The sequence below is a fragment of the Protomyctophum parallelum genome (assembly GCF_964188405.1).
Source record: "Protomyctophum parallelum genome assembly, chromosome: 2".
Lineage (NCBI taxonomy): Eukaryota > Metazoa > Chordata > Actinopteri > Myctophiformes > Myctophidae > Protomyctophum > Protomyctophum parallelum.
Genome location: NC_139699.1, coordinates 38,594,109 through 38,618,829, shown reverse-complemented (window position 1 = coordinate 38,618,829; position 24,721 = coordinate 38,594,109). Strand labels below are relative to the sequence as shown.

The 24,721-nt window shown below is 41.8% G+C and overlaps 1 protein-coding gene across 3 annotated transcripts in view; it reads left to right on the top strand.

The window, feature by feature from the left end:
• The window catches only part of plekha7b (pleckstrin homology domain containing, family A member 7b), a 133,374-nt gene that overhangs the window by 70,574 nt on the left and 38,079 nt on the right, over window positions 1–24,721 (top strand). For all 3 annotated transcript variants that reach the window (XM_083759140.1, XM_083759139.1, XM_083759138.1), the window contains exons 4-8: window positions 5,447–5,530; window positions 14,484–14,586; window positions 17,287–17,397; window positions 19,835–19,907; window positions 21,020–21,120. In XM_083759140.1, coding sequence (XP_083615266.1) covers window positions 5,447–5,530; window positions 14,484–14,586; window positions 17,287–17,397; window positions 19,835–19,907; window positions 21,020–21,120 — 472 coding nt within the window. The remainder of the gene's footprint in view (window positions 1–5,446; window positions 5,531–14,483; window positions 14,587–17,286; window positions 17,398–19,834; window positions 19,908–21,019; window positions 21,121–24,721) is intronic.

Here is a 24,721-nt window from a genome sequence, read left to right as displayed (position 1 = left end):
CTTTTGCACAACATGTCATAATTATGTAAACATAAAGGGCATTCATTTTTAATGGGGACAGGGGGGGGGGGACAGGGACATTAAAAGATGAAATATGGAGATACAGGTTTTCTGCCTGACAGCGACGATTTGATATCTCTCCTGCTCCAACTGAGACAAATGGCCCTGCCTCCTCACCTGCTACGCTTGAGTAGTGAGCTCAGAAAGACCTGGACATTAGCAACCACCAGACATAAGTACACTGTCAAGTCCTCAGTATTCATTTAGAGAGTGTAACTGTGCTTTACTGTTTGGCTCAGCACCAATATAGGGCCATATGTGCATAGTACATTAAATTGATCATAAAATGACACTTGTGGACCTTCTTAGAGTTTATTCAACACATTTTGTTGACTAAAACTATGACGAGAAATGTTCATTGACTACCTTTTTTCACTGGTGAAAACTAAATAGAAACTTAAGTTATGATGACTAAAACTAGACTAAAATGTTATAGGGACTAGTGGAGAAGAGATCCAGTAAAACAAAAAATCAGACCAGTCTGAAGCGAGTGGTGCAACAACACTCCCTATTGGTACTCTAAACATCGGGACACATGGACATAGTCACATAGGGACAAAGCTGTTCCTTGGCACTCAAAAAATAAGTCATTTTATGTTTAGTTGTGCTCTGAAAATGGCAAGCTCACAACGTGTCACGCTGTGACGTGTTGTGAGTTGTAGAGATTGGCTATTTTCTTTCTTTTTTAAATATATTTCTTTATTCAGGGAGAGGTACAAGGTTAGGTTTTACGTCATCGTTATTGTTATTGGTGACATTCACCTCTTTTTTTTTTGCAACCCTTCCCCTTAGGTTGGGCAGAATGACCAAGAGTGGTCACGCTTGCCCAGCCTACCCTCCCGTTCACCCTCCCACCCTCCCATGGGTCCTAGGGGAGGCAAAACATAATAATTAAAATAGATTTAAATACAACAAAATAAGGAAAAATAAATAAGTAAAATAAGTAAGATGAACAAAAAAGAAAGAAATACATGAATAAAAAGAAAAAAGAAACATGACATAAATGTAGATATATAGACAGAGAATAAAACACAAACCATTACAAAATAGATTTGTATAATATAGCCTACTGCATATACCTCCTTGGGACATTGAAATTGATGCTGAGTAGTTAAATTAAATTACTGATTCGCTCTGGAGTGTTTCCAAGTCGCTGAAGTGTGATACGAAGGGTTGCCATCTACTGTACATAGCATGGAATTTCTCGATTGTGAATTTTACTTTTTCAAGCTTTAAAAAAAACATCATGTCTACCAGCCAGGTGGATATAGGTGGGGGGAAGGGGATTTCCACATGAGCAGAATCCTCCTTCGGGCCAAAAGGGAGGTGAATGCGATTACATCTGCATGGGTGGATTGAAGGATTAGTGTGTCACTGGGGACCCTGAAGATGGCTATATGCGAGGGCATGGTTGGAGATCCAGTGCCAGGACATCTGACAAAGTTTTTAAAAAAGAGCCCCAACTGTATATAGTTTGGGGCAAAAAAAGAACATGTGACTAAGATCTGCAGGGGCGTGGTTACATCGGTCACATCGATTGTTCACAACTTCACATTAGGATATATCTCTGCTAATCGGGCTTTGAAATAATGGATCCTGTGGAGGACTTTAAACTGTATAAGACTCAATCGTGCACACAAAGTGGAAGAATGAACCCTTTCTTGGCTTGATTGGCTATTTTCAACATGGCAGGCATTATGACACCATCAAGGCCTGCCAAAATACAATTGAATCGACAAAATCAACTGTAGATTTAGTCCACTAAAATCTTATGATATTTCGTCTAGACAAAAACTAAAACTTTTCAGATGACACAAATTTGTTTTTTGTTTGTCAATTGTCAAAAGACTGATTAAAACTGAATCAAAATGTGCTGTCAAAATCAACACTGTCTGACATTAAACTTATACAATGGCTATTTTCGGCAAAGAGATTTGGACCCTGTTCAGTCTATGAAGAAAAGAGTTTAAGTGGTTAATGATTCTTAATTAGCCACAACACATGGAATCCTGTGGGAATCCAGAGTGGTGCTGTGACCCAAAATGTGGTAATCCCGCTGTGGGGAAGAGGTCAATGGGAGTTGAATGTAAAAGAGTTACCCTTGCCAGGTCATAAGCCTGATATTTCCCCAGAGCAAGGGGGATTCCCCTTTGACTGGGCAATGGATGCTTTGTTCTCTGGATAGTGGAGACCCGGGTTCAAATCCTGGTTTGTAAATGAGCAGTTAATCTGTTTGTCTCCTGGCCTGTGATAAACCTTTTGCTGTTATTATACTCTGATCAGAAGTTAAGTTCATTTTTATGACAGGCTATGCCACTGGCATACCCTTTGGGCCATCAATAGAAAACCAAGACTGCCCATTTCGCTTTAATTCATGTATCTGTGTGACGTAGGGCAGGTGACCAAACCAGAAGTAGGTCATGAGAAGTAAATGGGGTGGGGAGATGAGGGAATGGAGGTAAAGGAGTTTAAGCAACAACGGCCACTTAGGAGACCATTATATAATTTCTTACCTTGTGGCGGAGAGTGGGATGGGATATCTTCCTGAATTAATGATCTTTGGTAAAAGTTAATCAGTTCTTCCTTGGGCCAGAACCAACCTTTCGGTCGAATGGACAGACGGGGCACAAAAGTGGTGGAGGTAACAAGAACTCTACCAGGCAATTACAGAACACACATAATAAAAGAAAAGTAATTAATTAAAAGTTAAATGTTGTGATCTTTATATATTAATGTATGTTAATGTAAGATGTGCAGTCTCTTATATAGGATTGTCTCCGCCAAGCCAAATGAGACTATGTTTTCGCCCCGGTCTGTCATTTCTCAACCGTTTCGGACACAGGGCGGCACGCTGGAACCGGCTCGGGCCCCCTGGGCGTGTTCCTGGGGGTCTGGATGTCCCGGGGAACCATTTGGGGACCCCCAAATGGTAACCCTGTCATTTCTCTACCGTTTTGGACGCAGGGCGGCTCGCCGGAACCCTGGGTGCGTTCCTGTGGGTTTGGAACTTCCCAAAGTCAGATCTGTGATGTTTCTTAATTTATGAATTAATAATAAAAAAAGGTTTTGGATGCATTTGCAAGTATAGAGAAATATTTATTTGTGGTTGGTTTACTTTGAGAGCATTAACACCATATAATCAGTCATAGTTATAGTCTTAATCATAGTTTATCGTACATCAGTCAAAAAGAGACATCTTGTTGTTTTCATTTTCTCCCCAATTTAGCCATCACCTATTCCCCCATGTGTACTGCAGTCCTTGTTGCTGCAACCTCCCAATGAATTCTGTCTGGTGTTGTCCTGGGGTGTAGAGTATAGACTACAACATGCATCCTAGTCTAGCCCCCACTGTTGTCCTGGGGAGGGTGTAGAGTAGACTACTGGGGACGGTGTAGACTTCATTGTAGTCACTATGACATGCCTCCTCTGATAGATCACCTGCTGCTTTTCACCTGACAGCAAGGAGAGCGTACAGAAAGTGGGTCAACCTGGTCGAAGTGGTTAGGACGAATATACCACATGGATGCAAAATGGCCTCATCAGCGAGTCCCTGGTTAGATTCCTGGCCGGCCTGACCACATGCTGTATGTCATTCCCCTACTCTCGCTCTGTATTTCCTGTTGGCTGTTTCTCTCAGCTGTTTATATTAATTATAGCCTAGTTTAAAAATGCTAAAAAGAAAAAGGCAGAGAGAGACAAAAACACAAAACAAGACTATTAGAAAGTGACAGAGAGTGGTTTTGTATTGTATAGCATGTTCTATTATGGAACATGGGTAACCTATTGTCGAGGTGAATGCAGTTGACAGGACATATCGCTCATAGGCACTAAACCAGAACACACAACATGGAATTACGCTTGCATGGGACAGGTTTGTCAATAAGTGCAGTAGAGGGAAACCATGATGTTTGTGCTCTTCTCAAAACAAATGGTGAACACCTGCCCTTTTGTCTTATTTTATCCTATGAAACTAAAGCATTAAATGCTTTAATGTACTGGTTAATGCGATGAATGGTCCAACGTAATTCAAATCAATAAAGCCTGGTGAGCTGGCTAATGGACAGCGCTGAATCTAATTTGAAATAATATATAAGCTTAGTTTTGGCCTTGCTTCAGTTTCTACACTCTGTTGGACCAGCCTAGAAAAATCCTATTAACCACACATAAATGTTCAGAAATAGCAGATCTACGAGCTTACATACAGTATGTATTGTGGGTGTTGTGAGAAGTAAGTGATTAAAAATGTGGTTAAAAGACAATCTTAATTTGACTGGTGTGTGAATTATACCACAAGTTAGTCCTTGTACTGGAAATCAAAAAACGTACCAGGTTCTTGTAGGCGAGTGCAGACGCAATGTCGATGCTGCCATCTCATCAAGCAGAGACATGAGTAAATGCCTTTATTGTCTCCACCAGGCCGAAGGCATGGGGAGAGAGTATGTTTTGCACTGTATGTGTGTCCGTCCGTGTGTCCGTCCGTCTGTGGACAGCTCATCTCCGGCACCTTTGGCTTGATCGCAGCCATACTCTGCACACACACTCCCTGAATGCCACAGCTGAACCTCTGACCCAAGGTTTTTACATTGGCCTCTTAAAGCGCCACCAGGAGGCCACTTTGCGCAAAACAAGTTTTTGGACAGTAAACCTACAGATTTTGTCCAAACATCACGCAAATTGGTACACAGTCTTTCTAGAGCCATTCAACGAAACGGGTCATTCAGATTTTCCTGACTCCATCCTGATTGGCTAATTTTGGCTTCCAAAGTTGTGTGCTCAGTTTCAAACAAAATGCTGCAAATCATGAACACATTGTGTGATTTCCGTGAAATTGTGCACGCACATTCCCACTAGACCGAGGAAGAAATGCCACTAGAACATTTTTAACTCAGCCTCATGGTGGCGCTATAACTAGCCGATTAGTGTTTTTACCTCTAACTGCGCGGATCTGTGTAAAACCTTGTATGCACACTCCCTAGAGGCCAAGGAAAAACCTTTACCTGGAATTTTTCACATCTGCTCTTTATAGCGCCACCAGGAGGCCGGCATATGTAAAACACATTTTCTAATATTATTACTTTAGAATTTATCAAAATTTCACACAAATCGGTACACATGCTCTCCATAGTCATGTGAACAAGACAGATTTATTTGATTTCTCATAATCCATCCTGATTGGCTACGATTGGCTTCTAAAGTTTTCAGGAGTAGCCTGCTTTCTACCCGTTTTGTACAAATCGCAAAAAAAATCATGTTTATATTACTCCTAAACATTTTGCCAAACATCACACACACTCCTATCCTCCTGGTGGAGACCTGTGCCCAGAAGGGCACTTTTTCTAGTACTAATTTTGTATTCTCCCTCTTCTCCCTACCTCTGCTGCTGCAGCCACAACCAGAGGACTGCGTCGTTTCGACATCCTGTGACTGGTCAGATATCCCCGGAAAACACAGAATACACACTTCAGGACAGGTGAGTGTGTCTTCTTTCTCCGGCCCAGAACAATGTTTATGAGCATGCTGCGGATTAGTGAGCTAAGGTTAGCCCAAGGTCACGCAGTGGGAGTCTGAAAATAGACGGGGGAAATAGCCTGCCATTCTCCCTGACGGGGCAGATCAGGGAGAAAGATAGTGGACTTGTCTGCAGGAATTTGCAGCATGAAAAAGGGGGGACTGGACCTGGAGAAGGCTTTCTATAAACTCCAATGCAATGAGCAGTGGTGAAAGACGTAACACTAAAGGATGAGCGGTCTGATTATTTTTAAATGGAAATGGATTTATTCATGACTGCCATGATATATAACCACCTTGACGTGCGCTCGCACCTTTCAATCCTGGGACACTTTTCAAGTGTTTTTCTTCAGCTTAACAACCTTAATAGAATTTATGGTAATGATCCAACTATCACTCACATATGTCTCTGAGTGTATTCATGGCAACGCCTGAAGCTACGAATCTGTAACATGCATTAGAAAGTCATTCTAATGATTGCATTATTATTATTAATAATAATAATTATATTTATTATAGTTTTTTACGTGGCCCAAATTGTCTTTATGCAGAAGGGGAACGCATCACCTGACTAAGAAAGTGATGAGCTTCATATTTGGTTTCATACTATACAGATAGTATAGCAGCATGGCCGTGCTGCTATACATGTAACTTGTTTAAACAATAAACCTGGTAAACCTGGTGAAGTAAAAGGCAAACTTAAAAAGAGTGGGAATACAAAAACATAGATAAATATATATTTATAGTTACTCAGATATATGGCGTAATATATTTATAAAGATAGTTATTTCCATTTTCCAAATGAGGCGTAGACGCTCACCACACTAAGACATGCACACAAGCAGCCAGCCTGTATAGAGTGGCTTCGACACAGTACACCACATTGTGATTGGGGTGGCTTCATTCCCAAACTGGGCACAATATAACTTACTATCAATAGTTGGACCGGACAGGGAAGCCACGCTGTTATTAGACTCCCTGAGCCCTGTTTTGGGGCTGGCGGCTGGCGGGCTGGCACGAGGTGTGCAGTGAATGGGGGAAATGAGAATTTGGACCACCAGACTGCTATACTGGTGTACAGTGAGTCGTGCGTGGTTTACAGCTTCCATGTTCTGAGCCTACATTTTTCAGATTCGTTATTGCTCCATCGTCATTGTGAATCGTCTAACTAGTGAAAGATTATGACAGCTTTACAGTGGAATTGAAGCAACAGGTGCATGGTTGTATTTAAGTTAGCTGGTGTTTGATCATTGCATTGTGATAGCTAAAGCCCAATTTATATTTTGACGTACAACATTTAATTAGGCATAACCCAGATTCCACATGCAGGGCACGGGGCAGGTTGAGAGACAAGCATTTGAACTCTGCATTCTCCAAGGTGTTTGGGTAAGACAATGCAAAGCTGGTTGTGATTCATCTCCACACTCCACCGCATTCCCCTCTCACCCTCCATCATCCTCTGTTCGGTACTGTTGAGCCGGGATTTGTACCGCATCACGGGTTTAAAAGTTAGAATGCCCATACTTGCATATTTCCAGCAGTAACAGAACTGTTCTGTTACTCCGTAAAGCTACACCTAATCCCTTAAACTTGCCTGAGAATAGCATGCACGATATGCCGTTCCCACAAGGATATGAGAAGAATCCTGTGTTTACTTAGAGAGCTTCACTAAGCCCCTTATCAACTTCTAAAGTTTGTGTGTAAACATATACATTACTAAATAATTCATACATGCAATTACATACAAAATAAATAAATACTAATAATAACTAGAAATGCACTCTGTCGAGGTGCCAACGAGCGCACACAAGAAGGCCATACATGGCCTACTTGTGTGCAAGCAGAGCATGCATGTACTGCTATAAACTAATGTCTATTACAACTGCTGTTCTAAATCCTTTAGACCCGTTATTGACCTTATACTGTACCTACCTTGAAACGTACCTTAGTTACGTCGCCACCAACAGCCAATAAGGGACCACCATTCTTACCCCAACATACATAGATATCGTACATACATACATACATGCATACATACATACATACATACATACATAGGTATGCGGTCTAGCTTAAACTTGGACTCAGGGGGGTGGACGCCTCTGCCTTGCATAGTCCCCAGTGAATAGGCAGTTTGCCCTTCACTGGTAACCCTATTTTGGACTCATTTTAAATATATGAAGGTATTGCGGGCAGGGATTTTTACAAAAAAGCCTCCCCTTTTAAAATACATACACACATACATACCTACATACATACATTTCAGAAGTTTTAGCAGTTTTTAAGGACCCACTTTTAGGCCAGTGCACCAGAGCAAACTCTTGCCTTTTTTTAAACCCTACCCATTTTAACCAAATACATACATACATACATACATACATACATACATACATACATACATACATACATACCCAGCCGACCAAACGTACCTTAGTTACGTCATTACTTATTAGCCAATCCCTGATTGGCCGGTGGACACCACAGACATACGCAGCCGGTTACAGTACTTGAGCGCTCTGCTTGGAACCCATACACGGAGTTGCACCACTCACTTCACACAATGTGATTTTTTTTTTTACTGCTGCTGTAACTTCAACCCTTTTGCTTTGCATGGTGAGTTGGTGACTCTCTTTTCCATGTCCTTGTCACAGTTCAGTTGGACTAAAATAAGCAGCAGCTGCAGTCATGATGAGGAACGTTTGCTATGCGCTGATGAATCTCACACAGTATTACTGCCGCTGACTGTCATAGTGGTGGTTTGGGTTTCACTGTGTTTAGACCCAGATCTAAATGAGATAATTCAGAAGTAGGTCCCACCCCTTCCCCCTCATCACAACGTCTCACTCGGAGGCATATAGAACCTCTCTCTTCCCAGGAGACAGGTGTTGTTGTATTTAGCCCGGCTGAGGCCAACCAAGTAGTAGTAGTGTTGTTGTAATGAGGACAGCGGGAACAGATGCTGTCAACCGCTCTCCCCTTATGACATAACAGAACAATGGCTGCCGTGGACATTGCGATTTATGAACAAGTCAAACATCAGTTATATTTTGACTAAATACTTCAATATCGATATTCTCTACTATTGATGCTGCCACAAAATCTTTTCACAATGACATTTTTGATAGTCATCAGTAAAAGCAGTCAGGTAAGTTAAAAAAAATAGTTTAAACTATTGTAATGCAGACTTTAAAACCAGGAAGAGACAACACTAATATTAATTTCCAGTATTGATATTACGATGTCCAAATTTCCATCCCAATATAATATCAATATTGATACCCAGCTCTAGCCTGCATGTAAATATGTTCAATCACAAGTGTCTTATGTCAAAGACGGCTGTCTCTCTCTCTCTCAGGTATAGTAACCTACTCTCTCTCTAGCTCTCTCCTCTCCCCCTTTCTCTGTCGTATGCACTATGCAAGGTTAAACATCAAGCCTGATTTCTACTTTGTTGTACTATGGTGTCGTGTGCCGGAAATAGCTAATCTATAAACTCACAATGCATTGCAGCGCAACATATTTTGAGCTTACAGATCAGCTATTTCCGGTGGGTGATGACATCTAAATCAAGCCTCACTCCTCTCCTCGACACCCTCACAGCAAATCTCCCAGGGATCTGCTCGAATGACAGCGTGAATAAACACTTTGAAAGCTTCACATAAAACAGTAGAGGATCCCCTAGGTGCTGTGGAAACATCCTGTAAAAATGTTGGCTCGGTTCCAGATGGAGCAGTCGAGGAGCTATTTTGTTTCAGTGACACACATCTGCAGCTTCTCTGCTGTAGCTTCATAGCAGAAAAAAGGCTCCTTTCTATCCCCCTCACAGGACAATTGGTGGAGAGTCAGTGTTGGTCAGTGTTTATGTCACAGGCTGTTAAACCTGTTTTCTGTTAAACCAAACATTGCAGAGACTATGTTTTAGCGTGTGTGTGTGTGTGCATGCGTGCATGCGTTTGGCTGATCGGTGTTAAACTGTGCACATACATTCCCTGGAGGTCGGAGCAGAACCTCTGCCTCAAAGTTTTCACATTGTCCTGTTATTGTGCCACCAGGAGGCCGATTTTTGCTAAACACATTTTTTATATTATCACTCTTACAGAGTTTGTCCAAACATCACGCAAATTGGTACACATTATCACTATAGTCATGTGATCAAGACGGATCTGTCAAATTTTTCATAATCCATCCTGATTGGCTGAGATTGACTTCCAAAGTTTCTGGAGGGGCTCGTTTTGAACAAAATGTCTCAAATTATGAACGCAGCATCCGATTGCCGATTCCCACTAGACGGGGGGCGAAACACCACCCTTTTCACATCGGAGGCCTATTTTTGTGAATCAAATGTTTTGGTATTACTCCTACAGATTTTTTCCAAACATGCAAATACACATAACTCACATACACATAAGTGGCCCTGCGGAGAGCTGTGCTCCAAAGAGCAAATTTTTAAAGCCTGGCTACAGTGGCTAGGTATGAGACAGGCAATTCAATTCAGTGAGCTAGAAACGGTCATATTTATTTTCTTCCACATAGATTTAATTGGATCCATAAAGATGTGATGATGACAGCACAAGAGTGTGTGTGTGTGTGATGCTGCAATCTAGATTTTTCATTCCTGAACCGATACCGAATACCGATCAAGCATCATCGATATCGATCCAATACAGATACCATTCCGATACAGCACATATCAGCCAGGTAGCACACTTTTTTTATCTTTACAAATTTTCTTGTCCGGAATGTTAAGTAAAAGCAGGATTGATATTGATCAAGTGATATCACTCAAACAGAGAACATAACCTCCCCAGAATAATTGTCAACAACCAAAGTTCCACAACAGTAGGTTATGAGAATACCTGACCCATTTTGACTTTAGAAGTCATTTTTTGACCTGAAATGATCACCATGTCAAACGAAGAAGCCTACTTGTATTACCTACTGTATTTCATATTGAGTAACATTATTATCTCTCTTACCTGCCAACAATTTTGTTTATTATTGTCTCCACCAGGCCGAAGTCATGGGGGAGAGTATGTTTTGCACTCCGTCCGTCCGTGTGTGTCCCCATATGTGTGTCCGTCCGTCTGTGTACAGCTAATGTCTGGCACCATTGGCCCGGCAGGGACCATGGAAGGTATCTATAGCAAGGGGGGCTGATGTTTTTTTTTTTCTTCTTCACAATAGCGTAAAAATGAGTTATTTAGCACATAGCTTGTACACTACACACACACATGCTACATAGACAGTGTTCTATTTCACCAACAGTCTGTGTTGGATGTTACAGTTACTTGTATTGGAGCCCGTGTATTATGCAAATCACACAGGCGCCGCTAGACGATCAATGACACACGACACGCACACATTTTAACACCATTTCTGCACGGCGGCAGAAGCCGCAGCAGCAATAAACAATGTATGTCTTACCTATATTTGGGAGAAAGTGCCTTCCCTTTAACCATGATTTAAGTGAAGTGTGGGTGAAGTTTAAAGGCACAGTTCACAGAGAAGATTGTGTGCACATCTCAAAGCCTATATTTAGGCCAGGTGCTGTATGTCAGGTATCAAGGCAAACATCAAAGAAGAGAAACACTAATTTCTAGAGCTCCACAAGACTTACTTTATAGAGCACCGAAGTCCTGACGTCACTCGCTCATCCCCTGGTTCTGCCTGGCTCACGTAAGTAATTTCTCTATGGAGAATAACATGGGGTCATCCTAAAATCGTTTCATATAAGCATTGTGGTCCAAAAATAAACAAGCTGTCTCTGCGTGATTGTCAGGGAGGTGTCTCTGTATCGTTTATGACAGTCAGTCACTCATATATGATAGTCTGTTTCTAGCAAAAATGTTACTAATTCAGTAGCAGTGACAATAGCGTTTTCTCTCAGTCAAATGATTCTTCATATCCATATGAGTGAAGTGGCCTGGATGACATGTTTATTTTTCAAACACAGTACTTATATGAATCGATATAAACTCCCCCTATGGGGATTACAATGCAAATAAAACCCGTGGATTTGCACCCTCTACCGATATTGACGTCAGACTCTATGAAGGCAAAGAATAAGGGCATTTCTCGGCCAGACTCTTCTCATTGTTTATATTGTGTTTAGTTTCCAAGATGGCCGCAGCACCAGGAGGGGGTGGGTGCGGAGGTGAGCGGGCAGGGTCGACATAAGCCCTTACTGGGCTGCATTCAAGACACTTGCCTTGTGTCTGACACCTGACTTGTGTCTGAACATAGCTTTGATGGATGTGTTCTGCCCCCCCTCCCCCCCATCAAACAAAATGTTTGGTCAAACCATATGACATATGGGGCACAATATGTTACACCATGTTACACTTTTTGGTACGATCAAAAACGTGGTAATAAGAGCGAGTTAAGAATGTGTTCCTAATCATCTTCCCGGCCAAATTCATAGTCATTTAACATGGGAGCCTGACGGTACTTCTGTCACTTAAAGGGACAGGACCCCCCACCCCCCGAAACCAAAAGAAACATAAAAGGAAGGCATGGTTATATGCTGTTGTAGGGGGAGGGACAACATGCTGGATCTTCTGGATAGAATGAAGTGCTGAAGCAGAGCACTGGAATAGAGTGCTTGGATCGGAGTGTCTGATCGGTCATTGACTTTTGTGTGTGTGTGTGTGTGTGTGTGTGTGTGTGTGTGTGTGTGTGTGTGTGTGTGTGCGTGTGCGTGTGCGCGTGCGTGCGTGCGTGCGTGCGACAGAAAGAGATCATATCGGTGCATGTTTATGCTGGGTTCTCTTTTTTTTCTTTGTTATCTGGGTGTGTTTAAAGTCTCTGCCTCAGGACATGTCAGTTCAGTGTCTGGAACAAAAGGTCTCGCTGTTAACATTTCCACATGCAGCAAAGCCATTGGCTGTGATTGGTCGCGTGGCGGTGCCAGGAAGTGGTCATATCCTTCACATCTGGAGGCTTAGCACAGAAACTCACTCTGTTCACCTGCACATTCCCACCATGGAGGCATGAGATGGAATGTAACTCATTGGCTTGCTATACCAATACACAGTCAAATCCTCAGTGTTTATATAACTCTGATGCCCTTATTAAGTCCAGGTGTTATGCCATAATTAAGTCATAACATCACCATTTTATGCGTAATCCATATTATGCAAGTCGCACTGAGCTCAAACAGATTAGGCATAAGACTCGCCAGTATATTTTACGCATTGGGGGAGTGTTCATATGTTAATTTAGGACGCAGTGTGGTATCTGCTATTATGCTCCTTGACTACCGCAAACCGCTAAGACTGGGATCCCGTCAAGGCAGCAAATATAAGACTTCCGGTTTGTGAGCTAGCAAATATAAGGACTTCAGAATGCATTTATGATATTTGTCTTTTTATAAAGGGCGTATACAAGAGTACTTATATTTGCCTTAAAGGTGTAGTGAAATACGATAATGTATGTATGTAATTACTTCCTTAAAACCAAAACGTGCTGTGTGATGACGTGTCAAGGCCCACATCAATAAAAGCCAATAAAAATGAAGCTCACCCATTTGATTCCTATTGCTAGACGTCCTCCAAACACAGCTGCTACAGATTACAGAAATCCTCTGTTTTTAATCCAATTCAAGATGACATCCAGACAGTGTATTACTCCTTAGGTTGTGTACAGGTTAGAAAAAAATCCCCTGGCTTTTCTGCCGTCTCTGTCACTTTGTAAACAAACCACTCTGCATACGCGTGGACCTACGGGCCCATAGTCTGGAGGGATGCGACGCTCTGATTGGTTCAGAAACTTAGATCCTGCCGTTTAAGGCTGAAACCTCAAAATAAAATTCCCCAAAAAGCCATTTCACTACACCTTTAGAGGTTGTTACCGATTTAAAATGGCTTCCCATTAAATTGGACACTTGGCTGCTTGGCACATTTTCCTACCCTTGTACTGTGGACTGGAGCATCACCTATTTCAGGGGTGGGCAACTTTGACGATGCAGGGGGCCACTGACTTCCAGTGTGGTCTGGAAATGGCTGGGTTTTTTTACCTCTGACCCCGGTACAAGGCCGGCCACTCTTAATTTTACACCTCTTCCGCTTAGCGGAGAGTGTGGTGTGGTAGAGGACATCTCCCTGAACACGTGCGTATGTCACAACAGCTGCCTCGAAGAGCCGTTTTCTGTCCAGCATCCTATTTCTAAGGGATATGCACTCCAGTGAACACAATTTATCCATTTAGATAATTTGTTAATGTTATTAACTGTGTAATTGTTAATAAAAATACACAGAAACATAATTTGTGTTCGTTTAAATACTTACCGGTAATTTATTGTTTTAATGTGCACATTAATCGTTTTTGTTTACTTTAGCGGGTACTTTTATTCTGAAAAGCTCGGCCACCGGAAGTCTTATATTTGCAAGCTAATATTTGCTGCCTTGACACTGGCCTACTGGGTCACACCACAAAGTGCAAAAAAAACGCGAGCGTGCCTCATCAGCAATGTTGCCATGTCTGCTTATTATAAGTGACTTTGGGCTTCTTTTTATGTAAAGTTGATGTACAAGCTCACAATGCATCGCATCGCTACGTGCTGTCAGCTTGTAAATCGGCTATTTTCGAATCCAGGGGAAGGCAAACTTAGGCACTAGCGTCAAGTGTCAACATTGGCCCAAAGGCATAAGTGTGCAAACAGTATTTTTAGTTTAAAAAATTGTCAAATAATCTTAAATTAAGACACTGTTGGTAAGTAAGACATGCTTAATGCCGCCTAAGAGGATTCAAATGTAACCAAATTAAACCGTAATGGTCCTCAGGGTTTGGTCCTCAGCGTTCATATACTGTATCTCCAAATGGATTTGGTTACAGTTGTAAAATGGGGATAGATGAACACAGAGGATTTGACTGTTTAACACAAATGTGCTTTTCTATCCTGCCTTCTTGTGTTGTAGGATAGAAGCACGCATGTCCAAGCAACTGGCCAATCAGAGGACTCCCAGCACGTCCCCCGCGGCTGTGACCTCGACAACGGTGGACGCTACCTCAGGGCCAAAGGTGGGTGTCACATCATGGCCACAGTGCTACCTCAGGGCCAAAGGTGGGTGTCACATCATGGCCACAGTGCTACATCAGGGCCAAAGGTGGGTGTCACATCATGGCCACAGTGCTACCTCAGGGCCAAAGGTGGGTGTCACATCATGGCCACAGTGCTACCTCAGGGCCAAAGGTGGGTGTCACATCATGGCCACAGTGCTACCTCAGGGCCAAAGGTGGGTGTCACATCATGGCCACAGTGCTTCAGAGAGTACTGTGTTTGGTTTGTGCCTCGTACCTGTTTCTGTTCCACATTTCTATTCCTATAGCATCAATTATTGGTAGTTGAGGCAAATTGCCCTTTCTAAGTATAACAATTCTTTTTAGGGGTATTTTGCTTTGATTATATTTTTTTATGCTTAATGCTTAATGGGAGCTCCTCCAGACCCCTCTCATTCTGATTAATGGCTAGTGACTGTAATAGTTTAGTGATTTTTGATGCATAGGGAAACTCAATTACAAATCTCCAGGGGCTGGACATGGGTGTATGTGCATCTATCTGAGGTTCTAAAGGTACAGCAATTATTTACCGTGAGATGTTTTGGATCTGTAAAAATATATCATTTTAGCTTTATCATTGCATTGTCACAGAGGAAGTGACCCTGTAGATCAGAATAGTATAATGAAGAAAGCATAGATCAGAAAGCATTTGATCCATCACATTAACCTGGTGTCATTTTATTATTATTATTATTTTATAAGAGCTTGTAGATTGGCTATATTTTTGTCTTTGACAAATAATATACACCCCAGATAGTTTTTAAGTAGCTTCAATATTTAGATGATATTCATTTAATCGTTCATTTTAACACAATCCGTGCTACCACCCCAGGCCAGTGCCAAAAGAATGTGTGAATACCCAAAGAAGAAGAAAGGTTCCCTGACTAACCATGTGGTGTATTCCGCAAACAGCTGTTGTTGTTGTTGTTATTAGGCATGGAGGGGCAGCAGCGCCCAGTGGTAGCATCATCACTAGCTTAGCTTGTTTTCAGGTTTTATAAGATCCTAAAGACCCCAGATTGTCTCATTTGGAGCAGAAAAAGGTAAAATAAGCATGTGTGCACGTCGGATCCGTATGTAGGCTGTCTAACATGTGAGTAAAAGCATTAATTTAAAAATAATTATCTGCTGGATTAAATGAAATTATAGAAAGACGAGTTATCTCGTTTTGGCACAGGCGGGTCGTGGAGAGAAGAAGGAGGTCCCGCGTTCTTGGCATAGATTTGGTTAATTTGCTCAAGACTTAGTGAAATCCCTGCTTCTGGTGACTGATGTTGTCTTTCTAATGAATGGCGAGATTTTTTAAATTAGTGATTATATGTGTGTGTGTGTGTGTGTGTGTGTGTGTGTGTGTGTGTGTGTGTGTGTGTGTGTGTGTGTGTGTGTGTGCGCGTGAGAAAGAGAGATGGATCATATCGGTGAACTTTTACATTTGTGTTAGTGGTCGGTCGATGGACATGTCTTTTTCAATGGCCAATGCGATACTGATATTTAGAGAGCCAAATAAAAATAAATAAATCTACTGTTCCAATACCCACTGACCAAGCTGTTTGCAGATGGCTGAATTCATAAACATAACTGGCTGATGCCAATGATCTCAAAATGCCAGGATATCAGCATGATCGTCCAGCCAGTAAATTGGTCTGACCGAGTGTGTATGTGTGTCATAGCGAAAAGGGGGAAGAGAGAAAGAGATGCCCAGACCCCCCTACTGTAACTACTATGACACATTAGCACTCTATGCAAAAAGTCTGTTTAAATTTACTTTGTAAATAGATCATGCTGATAGAGCATGACTCAAAATCACTTACTCATGCATAATGATCGTACCATAGTGTAGAATCACATATTTCCTGCATGTTCTGCATTATCTGGTGAGGCTTAAACAAAGGCGTATTGCTTTCTTAATATGTCGTTAATAATTGAATAATTGAGTTAATTAATGTGAGAACAAGATTATCGTATGTGCAAAAGACATCTTATAATAAATCATTTTTGATACTGATTCTTTTTTTTTTGCCTTTTTTTTTTATTATAGAGGGATAGACAGTAGGCTGACAGGAAATGGGGAGAGATATGGGGGTGACATGCAGTAAAGGCCGTCGGGATCGGGGGTCGAACCCACGGCACACTGCCAGACTGGATTACCAGCCAAGGTGCCTGGACCGCTGGACCGCTGAGCCATAGCCACAAAACATTTATTTTCCTTCTCGAGAATTTCAACTAATACCACTATTTGTTTGTATTGTCTAGTGGACAACTAAAATAAAACAGTCAATTAAATAACAAAAACTGAGAGCAGTGCAAAACAGCCATGAGGAAAGATGAATGATGATACTAGATAGTAATCATTTGTATTTGTTCATGTTTTTTGCATCCGGGAAGGATCATATGATTATAATGGAATTGTTTGAGTCGTCTAAAAACAAAAGCAATTTCGAAGGACTTCTTGAGACTCACTGGAATGTATATATTTTTGCAATGCTACTGTACAATTATCTTTGTTTATAATGATGCACTTCTGTATTCAGCTCCTGTGAAATTCTCATGATGCACTCATAGACAGATCCCTACTATGTTCCCCTTTGGTAATGATGTTGTACGATATTAACCAGCAGCTGAACAGTATCAGTCTCATTAACATTTGCTTTGTTTTGGTAGTCACAGGTACCCAGAGGTGCAGGGAAGGTACACAGCTTTGGCAAAAGGGACCATGCTATTAAGAGAAACCTTAACATCCCTGTGGTGGTCAGAGGCTGGCTTTACAAACAGGTGAGACAAGGTTTCTCAGCCCCTGCAGATGAGAGATTTATAGACTTGCCCACCTACTGTATGAGCACACATTAATCTCAAGTAAACATGATGTCAAATCTGTCACATTGTGGAATGTCAATCATCAGTGACCGCACAATGCAACGTAGCCACCGCTTGCTCTCTAAGGTGACAAACATCAGTTACAGCAGGCGCATGGGTCTATTTGTCTCCATCACAGTTATAAATGAAAGTGACCTTGTGGACTTACTGGACTATGACTCAGTAAACCAAATTATAGAATTTATCATTCCTCATTATCTGCTCAGCCACTCGCTGTGTCTTTTTCTTCACTGATCCAGTGTAGAGAGATGGTCCCTCCTAGTGTAGATAGAATGCAAGTATTAGTGGACGACATCCAGGGTTAATATCTCAGACATGCAATGATGTCCACCGTCCTCGCTCAGGTTGCTTATTATGGGATGCTGTTATTGGAAATGGTGCGGTCAAATCCTGCATATTGATACTTGTTTCCTACTTATCTTGATACTCTTTGATTTGAACATAATTAGCAAATAATTGATTAATTACTTTTGGCAATGGTTTTGATAAATGATATGTTCAGTACTGTACATGAAGGCGGAGCTTCATTTCTCTAAACTTGTGTATTGTAGATTGAGATTCAGGGGACTGAATGGAGGACAAAGTGAGTTCACTGCTCAAGCAGTTACTGTAATAATGTTTAAATGTATCTGTTATTTTACAAAGATTGCATCAAGCTGAATTGCTGTCCAGATTTTACTGTATCGCCTATTCACCACCATTGTTATGGAATGTAATGTTAACGGCAACCTATATCATTGTTAGCAGATAGTCTTCAACAGCTGTATATTATGGCTACATCCTATTATTAAAATTAACTAATGGGAGGGCGAGCCTGCGAGCAGACCACGGCCACGTCACTATGACTCAGACATATGGGACACAGATAGACAAGACAGACACAGTACATTGATGTCCATAAGTAGTATATATACTACTTCCATATATGGGCACAAAAGGGACACAGACAGACACAGTACAATGGGTTCTCTGACAAATCCCCCGACACTATGACTCAAGCACATCGGTCGGATAACGGCCCAAACCTATAACATTTGTACAAATAAGACATTCATTTGCTAATTCCATTTCTGTTAGCACTGGTGTTTTGGTTATGTCCAATGCATCCACATTGCCAAAGGTTCTCAATGTCCAACCCTATTGCTGCCATGCACTTGATGTGAGTATTCTATCTGCGCCACCTCTGGGATAAGCCTGGGGATAGTCTGAAGATTGTGATTTGTGACCCATTTCCACAATATCACAGGGTCTCAGTAGATGATAATCGCTGCAGTGCTTCATGATTACTATAGCAGCATTACATGAACAGGCAATTCATTAAGCCAGAGTTATACTTAGTTACGTATGGGTGTCGCTCACCAAAAACAACGCTCAACAACGTGCTGCGCTGTGATGCATTGTCAGCTTTTAGAGATCATCTTTTTTCAGTGTGCGACACCCACGCGCAACTAAGTATGAATCACACAGTGCTGTCTTGCTTGATTTGTGATAAGGCTAACTGGTCCTGTCACTACATGATGAGGTCGCATTGAAGGAGATTGCATTACATTTTTAATATAGGCATTAAGCTGATGAAGATACTGGGAGTGAATTATAATGAGTGCAAATTGCAAAGTGTAAAATTTCAATGGTAGAGTCAGTTGTAAGGACAGGCAATGACATCACGAAAATCACATTCAAATATACCTGATTGAGACTTCAGTTACCCCCCACGAACGCCCAGGGTTATTTAATCCATTAAATCATAGCGCCCAGCGATTTATAGCAGCGGAGCATTTTTACCGATGGACCAGATGTTATCCCGGATGTGGCTGAATTGGACAGGATGATTTAGATCAATAGTTATTAACGTTTTAAGATTTCCGGTCTCGACGGCTAAACAGGGGGGAACATTTTCGACGTCCCACTGTTGCACAACATCGAATGTTGAGCAACAGGTGCTCCCAGCCTGTGGAGCGATGCGATCGGTTTTGATATCAATAATCTCCGTCCATTTGATCGATCTTCGTCCTGGGTGCTGGGTGTTACTAATTGAAAAGACGGTGAACTTCGTCCTGTGTGCTCGGGTTGTTAAAGATGTGTGACCAGATAATTACCAGATTAGTTGAAAACACTGGGAGGAGGACAACTTGAAGGGAATTAAATGATTGTTTCTACATAAAACTGAATGCTGAGGACTTTACTGTGTAATGATTTGCATGAGTAACTCTCCTTCCTCTGTCCTGTATTAAAGGGCACTGCGTCCCCCAATTTGAGTTTTTAATTACATTGCGTGAATTAAAATGCAAAGCTGCTGCAGTGAGGGCTCATAAATACATTGTTGTCTTTCACCCAGGACAGCTCTGGAATGCGGCTGTGGAAGCGGAAGTGGTTCGTTTTGTCTGACTACTGCCTATTTTATTACAAAGGTGAGTGTCAGAAAAGAGTACAGCGTATATATATGGCAATGATTATTAGAAATTAAAATGGTCATTCCAGGCTCAAAGATCTCAAAGATCACAGTTTGTCTCATTTTGAGGAGAAAAAGGACTATTAAGCGTGCGCGCGGCCGCGTGTGCGTCGGATCCGTGTGGAGGCTAAGGGCCGATTCATACTCCTATTTTACCGCTGTTTCGGCGCTGTAGTGCCGAAATGATTTCGGCTCGTCAGAAATTTTCAGTAGCACCGAAGAGCCGACTTTAGGACGGTACCCGCCGACCCGAACCTCAAATGACGTCACATTGTAGGCTCTACAGCGCCGAACCGACTTTTATTCGGCTCTAAAATAGGAGTATGAATCGGCCCTAACATGTGAGTAAAAGCAAAAAACAAACAACCCCCCCCCCCCCCTTTTTGTGGGGGGGGGGGGTTCCGTTTTGGAAAGTGAGTCTGACAACATGGGTTTTGAGTTGAACGAGGGTGGGGGTTTGCGAGAGTTAGATTGTCAGTGTTAATTTATACATTTTGTAACTGAGAGTGTACACATGGAACCAAACCGACTCTTACGGGTCCATTTGGCTCAATTTGTAAACACTCACAATTTAAAATGAGTATTTCACTGTGCAGGTTCACACACTCCTAACGCAAGCACATCATTAATAGGACTGTGGTACAGTATGTGCCAGTTTCTCTCCCTCTCTCTCTTTGTCTGTCTGTCTGTTTCTCACCCTTCTTTTTTTCATTGAGTAACAACTTATATCATATCCCTGTGTATAATCCTGAGTACGACATTATGCGATGCTGTGGCATCGATTGGAGTTCTTCTCCTCCATTAATCATACTGAATAATAGATAAGGCTTCCCGTGCCACCATATGCCTTAATGTGGTATCCTTGAATCATCCTTGAATTATGCCTTACCAATTATGCTGCTGTATCGCTACCGTAGTGAAACATACTGACAGTAAGAATTTGTGTTTTTTGTGGGGTGCTGTGTATTGATTGTGTGTGTGTGTGTGTGTGTGTGTGTGTGTGTGTGTGTGTGTGTGTGTGTGTGTGTGTGTGTGTGTACGTGTGTACGTGTGCATGTGTGTGCTTCACAGACAGCAGAGAGGAGACAGTGCTGGGTAGCATCCCGCTGCCCAGTTATGTCATAGCACCGGTGGAGCCTGATGATCATATAAGCCGCAAATACGCATTCAAGGTAACAGCCAAGAACACGGTTGTCAGACTCAGTATTGCTGGATCAGTATGCACCTCCGCCACCGTTGGCATGCTTCCGCGCCAGCCAATTAATTCATTTCTTGAGTGCAAGCATACAAGTAATAATTAATGTTGTGAGAAATAACTTCAAACAGCTACTTCTGTTCATATAATGTTATCTTGCATTTTTATTCCATAATACACTTAGCTGCATTTACTGATCAATGTTTTCGGTCTGATGTTCAATAGTGAAATTGTAGCTATTGTTCAGTTGTACCTGTCAGACTAGGCACTGCCTGGGGTATCATTACATGCTCACAGCATGCCTGCTTTGACTAAGTGCCAAAGTCAATTATTACTGAAATATTGGACCATATAATAAGCATGGCCTCTATTGAGTGTGGTTTGCTGTGCTGTCAATCCCTCCCTTGTCCACGTCAATAGCCCATCGTATTATTATTACTAGTTATCACCTTTCACAACTTCACATCGGATTAACAATAATCCACTCCTGATTGCAGAGTAGTGATGACAAACTGCCATTATTGCATAGATTTGGCCTCTGATGCAACAACCCATGCTCCTCTGGGATTGTATGTTTGCTCAGCATGTTTTAAACCCATTAGCCAATGCTGCACAACTACCATAGAAGTTTGGTAATTGTATCTTACACTTGCTTGACAAGTGAGGGAGGGAGTTCTTCCCTGCGGTTAGAAGACAATTTTTTTGTTCTTCGGTCTTTGGTTGCAACATACAGTACAGTGTTTACATGATCCATCTCCCTCTTGGTGAAAGCACAGTACTTGTTGGGAAGAACAATTACTCCTTAAATGTACAATGTGCTACTGTAACTCCAGGGTTTTCTATTGCAATATGCGCAGCTGGTCCATTGTACTTAGGCCTGTTGTTCCTTTGGGGTCAGGGTGTGTGTGTGTACACTAGTGTTCATTTAACTCCAGTGTGTCCAAATGGAACCTTCCTTTTCTATTTGGTTTAATTTGTACACTCTTGGAATGGATGAATGAAGACTGAGGATATGTGTGTGTGTGTGTGTGTGTGTGTGTGTGTGTGTGTGTGTGTGTGTGTGTGTGTGTGTGTGTGTGTGTGTGTGTGTGTGTGTGTGTGTGTGTGTGTGTGACTGTGTGTGTGTGTGTGTGACTGTGTGTGTGTGTGTGTGTGTGTGTGTGTGTGTGACTGTGTGTGTGTGTGTGTGTGACTGTGTGTGTGTGTGTGTGTGTGTGTGCGCGCGTATGCGAATACAGTATGTGTACCTGTCTGCACACGTGTGTAACACATCCCCTGATCTTCGAGTTCTCATTACACAGAATTAATGAAGAACGAATCAATTTTCTACCATACATTCTTCTCCTTTCCCCTGCTGGTGGAGTACAGTATAATTATGTAGTCTATTATAATGTATTCAATCAGATGATCTGTGCACAATGTACATTACAGATCGGCCAATTAACCACATTGTACACAGAATCTCTGCTCACCTAGCTCCCTGGGCAATCACATACTATGGAGTGGGATATTTCATTAGATCTGACCTGAGCGCCTCGTTACAGTTCAATTACAGCTAAGTATCACAGTGAACATAGCACTTAGCATAATTAATCTGCCAACTGGCATCTTTTGTGACATGTACTGGAATGCACTTTTCGTTTTTTCCCTTATCTTTTTGGCTGTTTATGAAATAATGTTTTTAAAGAATTGGCTAGAGGCTAGGAGCATTTGAAAAGTTATGAGAACAGTACCTTGTTCCATTTTTCCAATATGAATGAAGCTGCTCCATCATCGTATATGTACGGTACCATAATTTTACTTGGAATAGTACTTAAATTAATCTAATCAACGATTTTTGCCAACCGACCATATCCCTGGGAGTCTATTTCTGTTCTTTATGAAGGAGTCAACGGTACCCTCCTGTTGTTTTCTGTGCTCTTCTGTTCGCTCATTTCTGTGTCTCTCTCGTTCCCTGTTGCTCAATTGCCTCCCGTCGTGACCCGCTGTGTGCGCACGCGGGCGGAGCGAGCACTGTTCTCTGCAGGAGGCTGTCCTGAAACGCACAGGCCACCTGTCTTGCATGAATAGGTATTTGATTTCACCTCAGCCTCACCTGTGAGTCACCTTTCACAGCACATCTTGTTTCATCTCACGCTAACGTCAAACGAATGCACATTTTATGATGTGCATTATAATGTCAGATTTATGGACATGGATGGAAAACGCCAGTGCTGAGCTGAATTTCTGTTTGTTTTGTTTTGCTCTGAACTGTTTGGCTGCGACTACAATAAACTAACTTATAAATAACCAGGCTTCTACTCACACTATTTTGGTTCTGTGTTGCTCACTATGGAACTAACATTGCCAGGGATTGGGATAAAAAATAATTTGTATGGTATGGATGGTAGCTCTGGAATTTTCCCCACCAAGCTACATGTCACTCATCACATTCTCATCGCCATGGGAATGGTGGGATAGTGGGGTCTCACGGTGGGCTCCCAGTCACAGTCCCAACCATCTGTATTCACACTCCTCTCTGGTTTCATTGGCTTTCTTTGAGGGCTCATCATCGCCATCATTATGTTGCATTCATGTTAATTTACCTGCCATAACGGGACGTTGGGATTTGTGGCAACCATTTCATCTGTTTTACCTTGCAGAGATGTGTTTTACACATTATGTCCTGCAGGTGAATGGGTCTTTAGTGGAAGGATTTATAGATTTTCTTAAACGATGAAAATAAACACATTCTGCCTCTGAATATGTTCAACTCAAAGGTTACATGACATGTAGAGAACCACAGTTCCTGTGCATTTGGTGTCACAGTTGCAAAGTTCTGCCATCATTTTGTACTCACATGGTGTATGGGAGGCCGAATACAACTTAAAGAAGGATGTCCTTCTTTACAGTTATGTCAGCTTTGCATGTATTACATATCTCAGTGATCTATAGGGGAAAGAACAGTATCAATACATTTTAAAAGGTTGGGGCCCAGGGGCTCCATCCTCCATGCACTGACTGTGAGTGTTCTGTTTGCATGCTCCCTGCTGATGTTCTTTCAGCACTTCTCTGTTGAGAATTCAGTAGTGATCACACTCTGTCCATGGTGCTGTATAATGTAACACTTTACAATCAAAACACGTATTTGCTGGCCATTGAACCAGCTAAAATGACTTCAATTTACTGTTTCATTATTTAGCAGACGCTCTAATCCAGAGTGATTTGAATTGTGAAATCAGAGTAAGCATATAATCCCTAGTACACAAACAACATGGTAAATAGTCGCATAAGTAGATTGCAAAGAGAACAGTGTAGTGGCTCATAAACAGCATGCTATCTTTATAACTTTTCAATAAGGAGAGGTCATGTTGAAAGCATAATAATATTGTCGAAGGTCGAATGAAACCGTGCGAGAGAAACACATTTCTTATTGAACTTTCGCCAAAGCTTCATTCAAGTAAAAAGTATTTTCATGTCAACATTGTGATACAAGTTATGAGCTTATAGATCTGGGATTTTTGAATCGCCAAAATACTGTATGGACAACAGAATCAGAAAGGTGCCATGATTATGCTGGTCAGTTGCAATGTACAGTG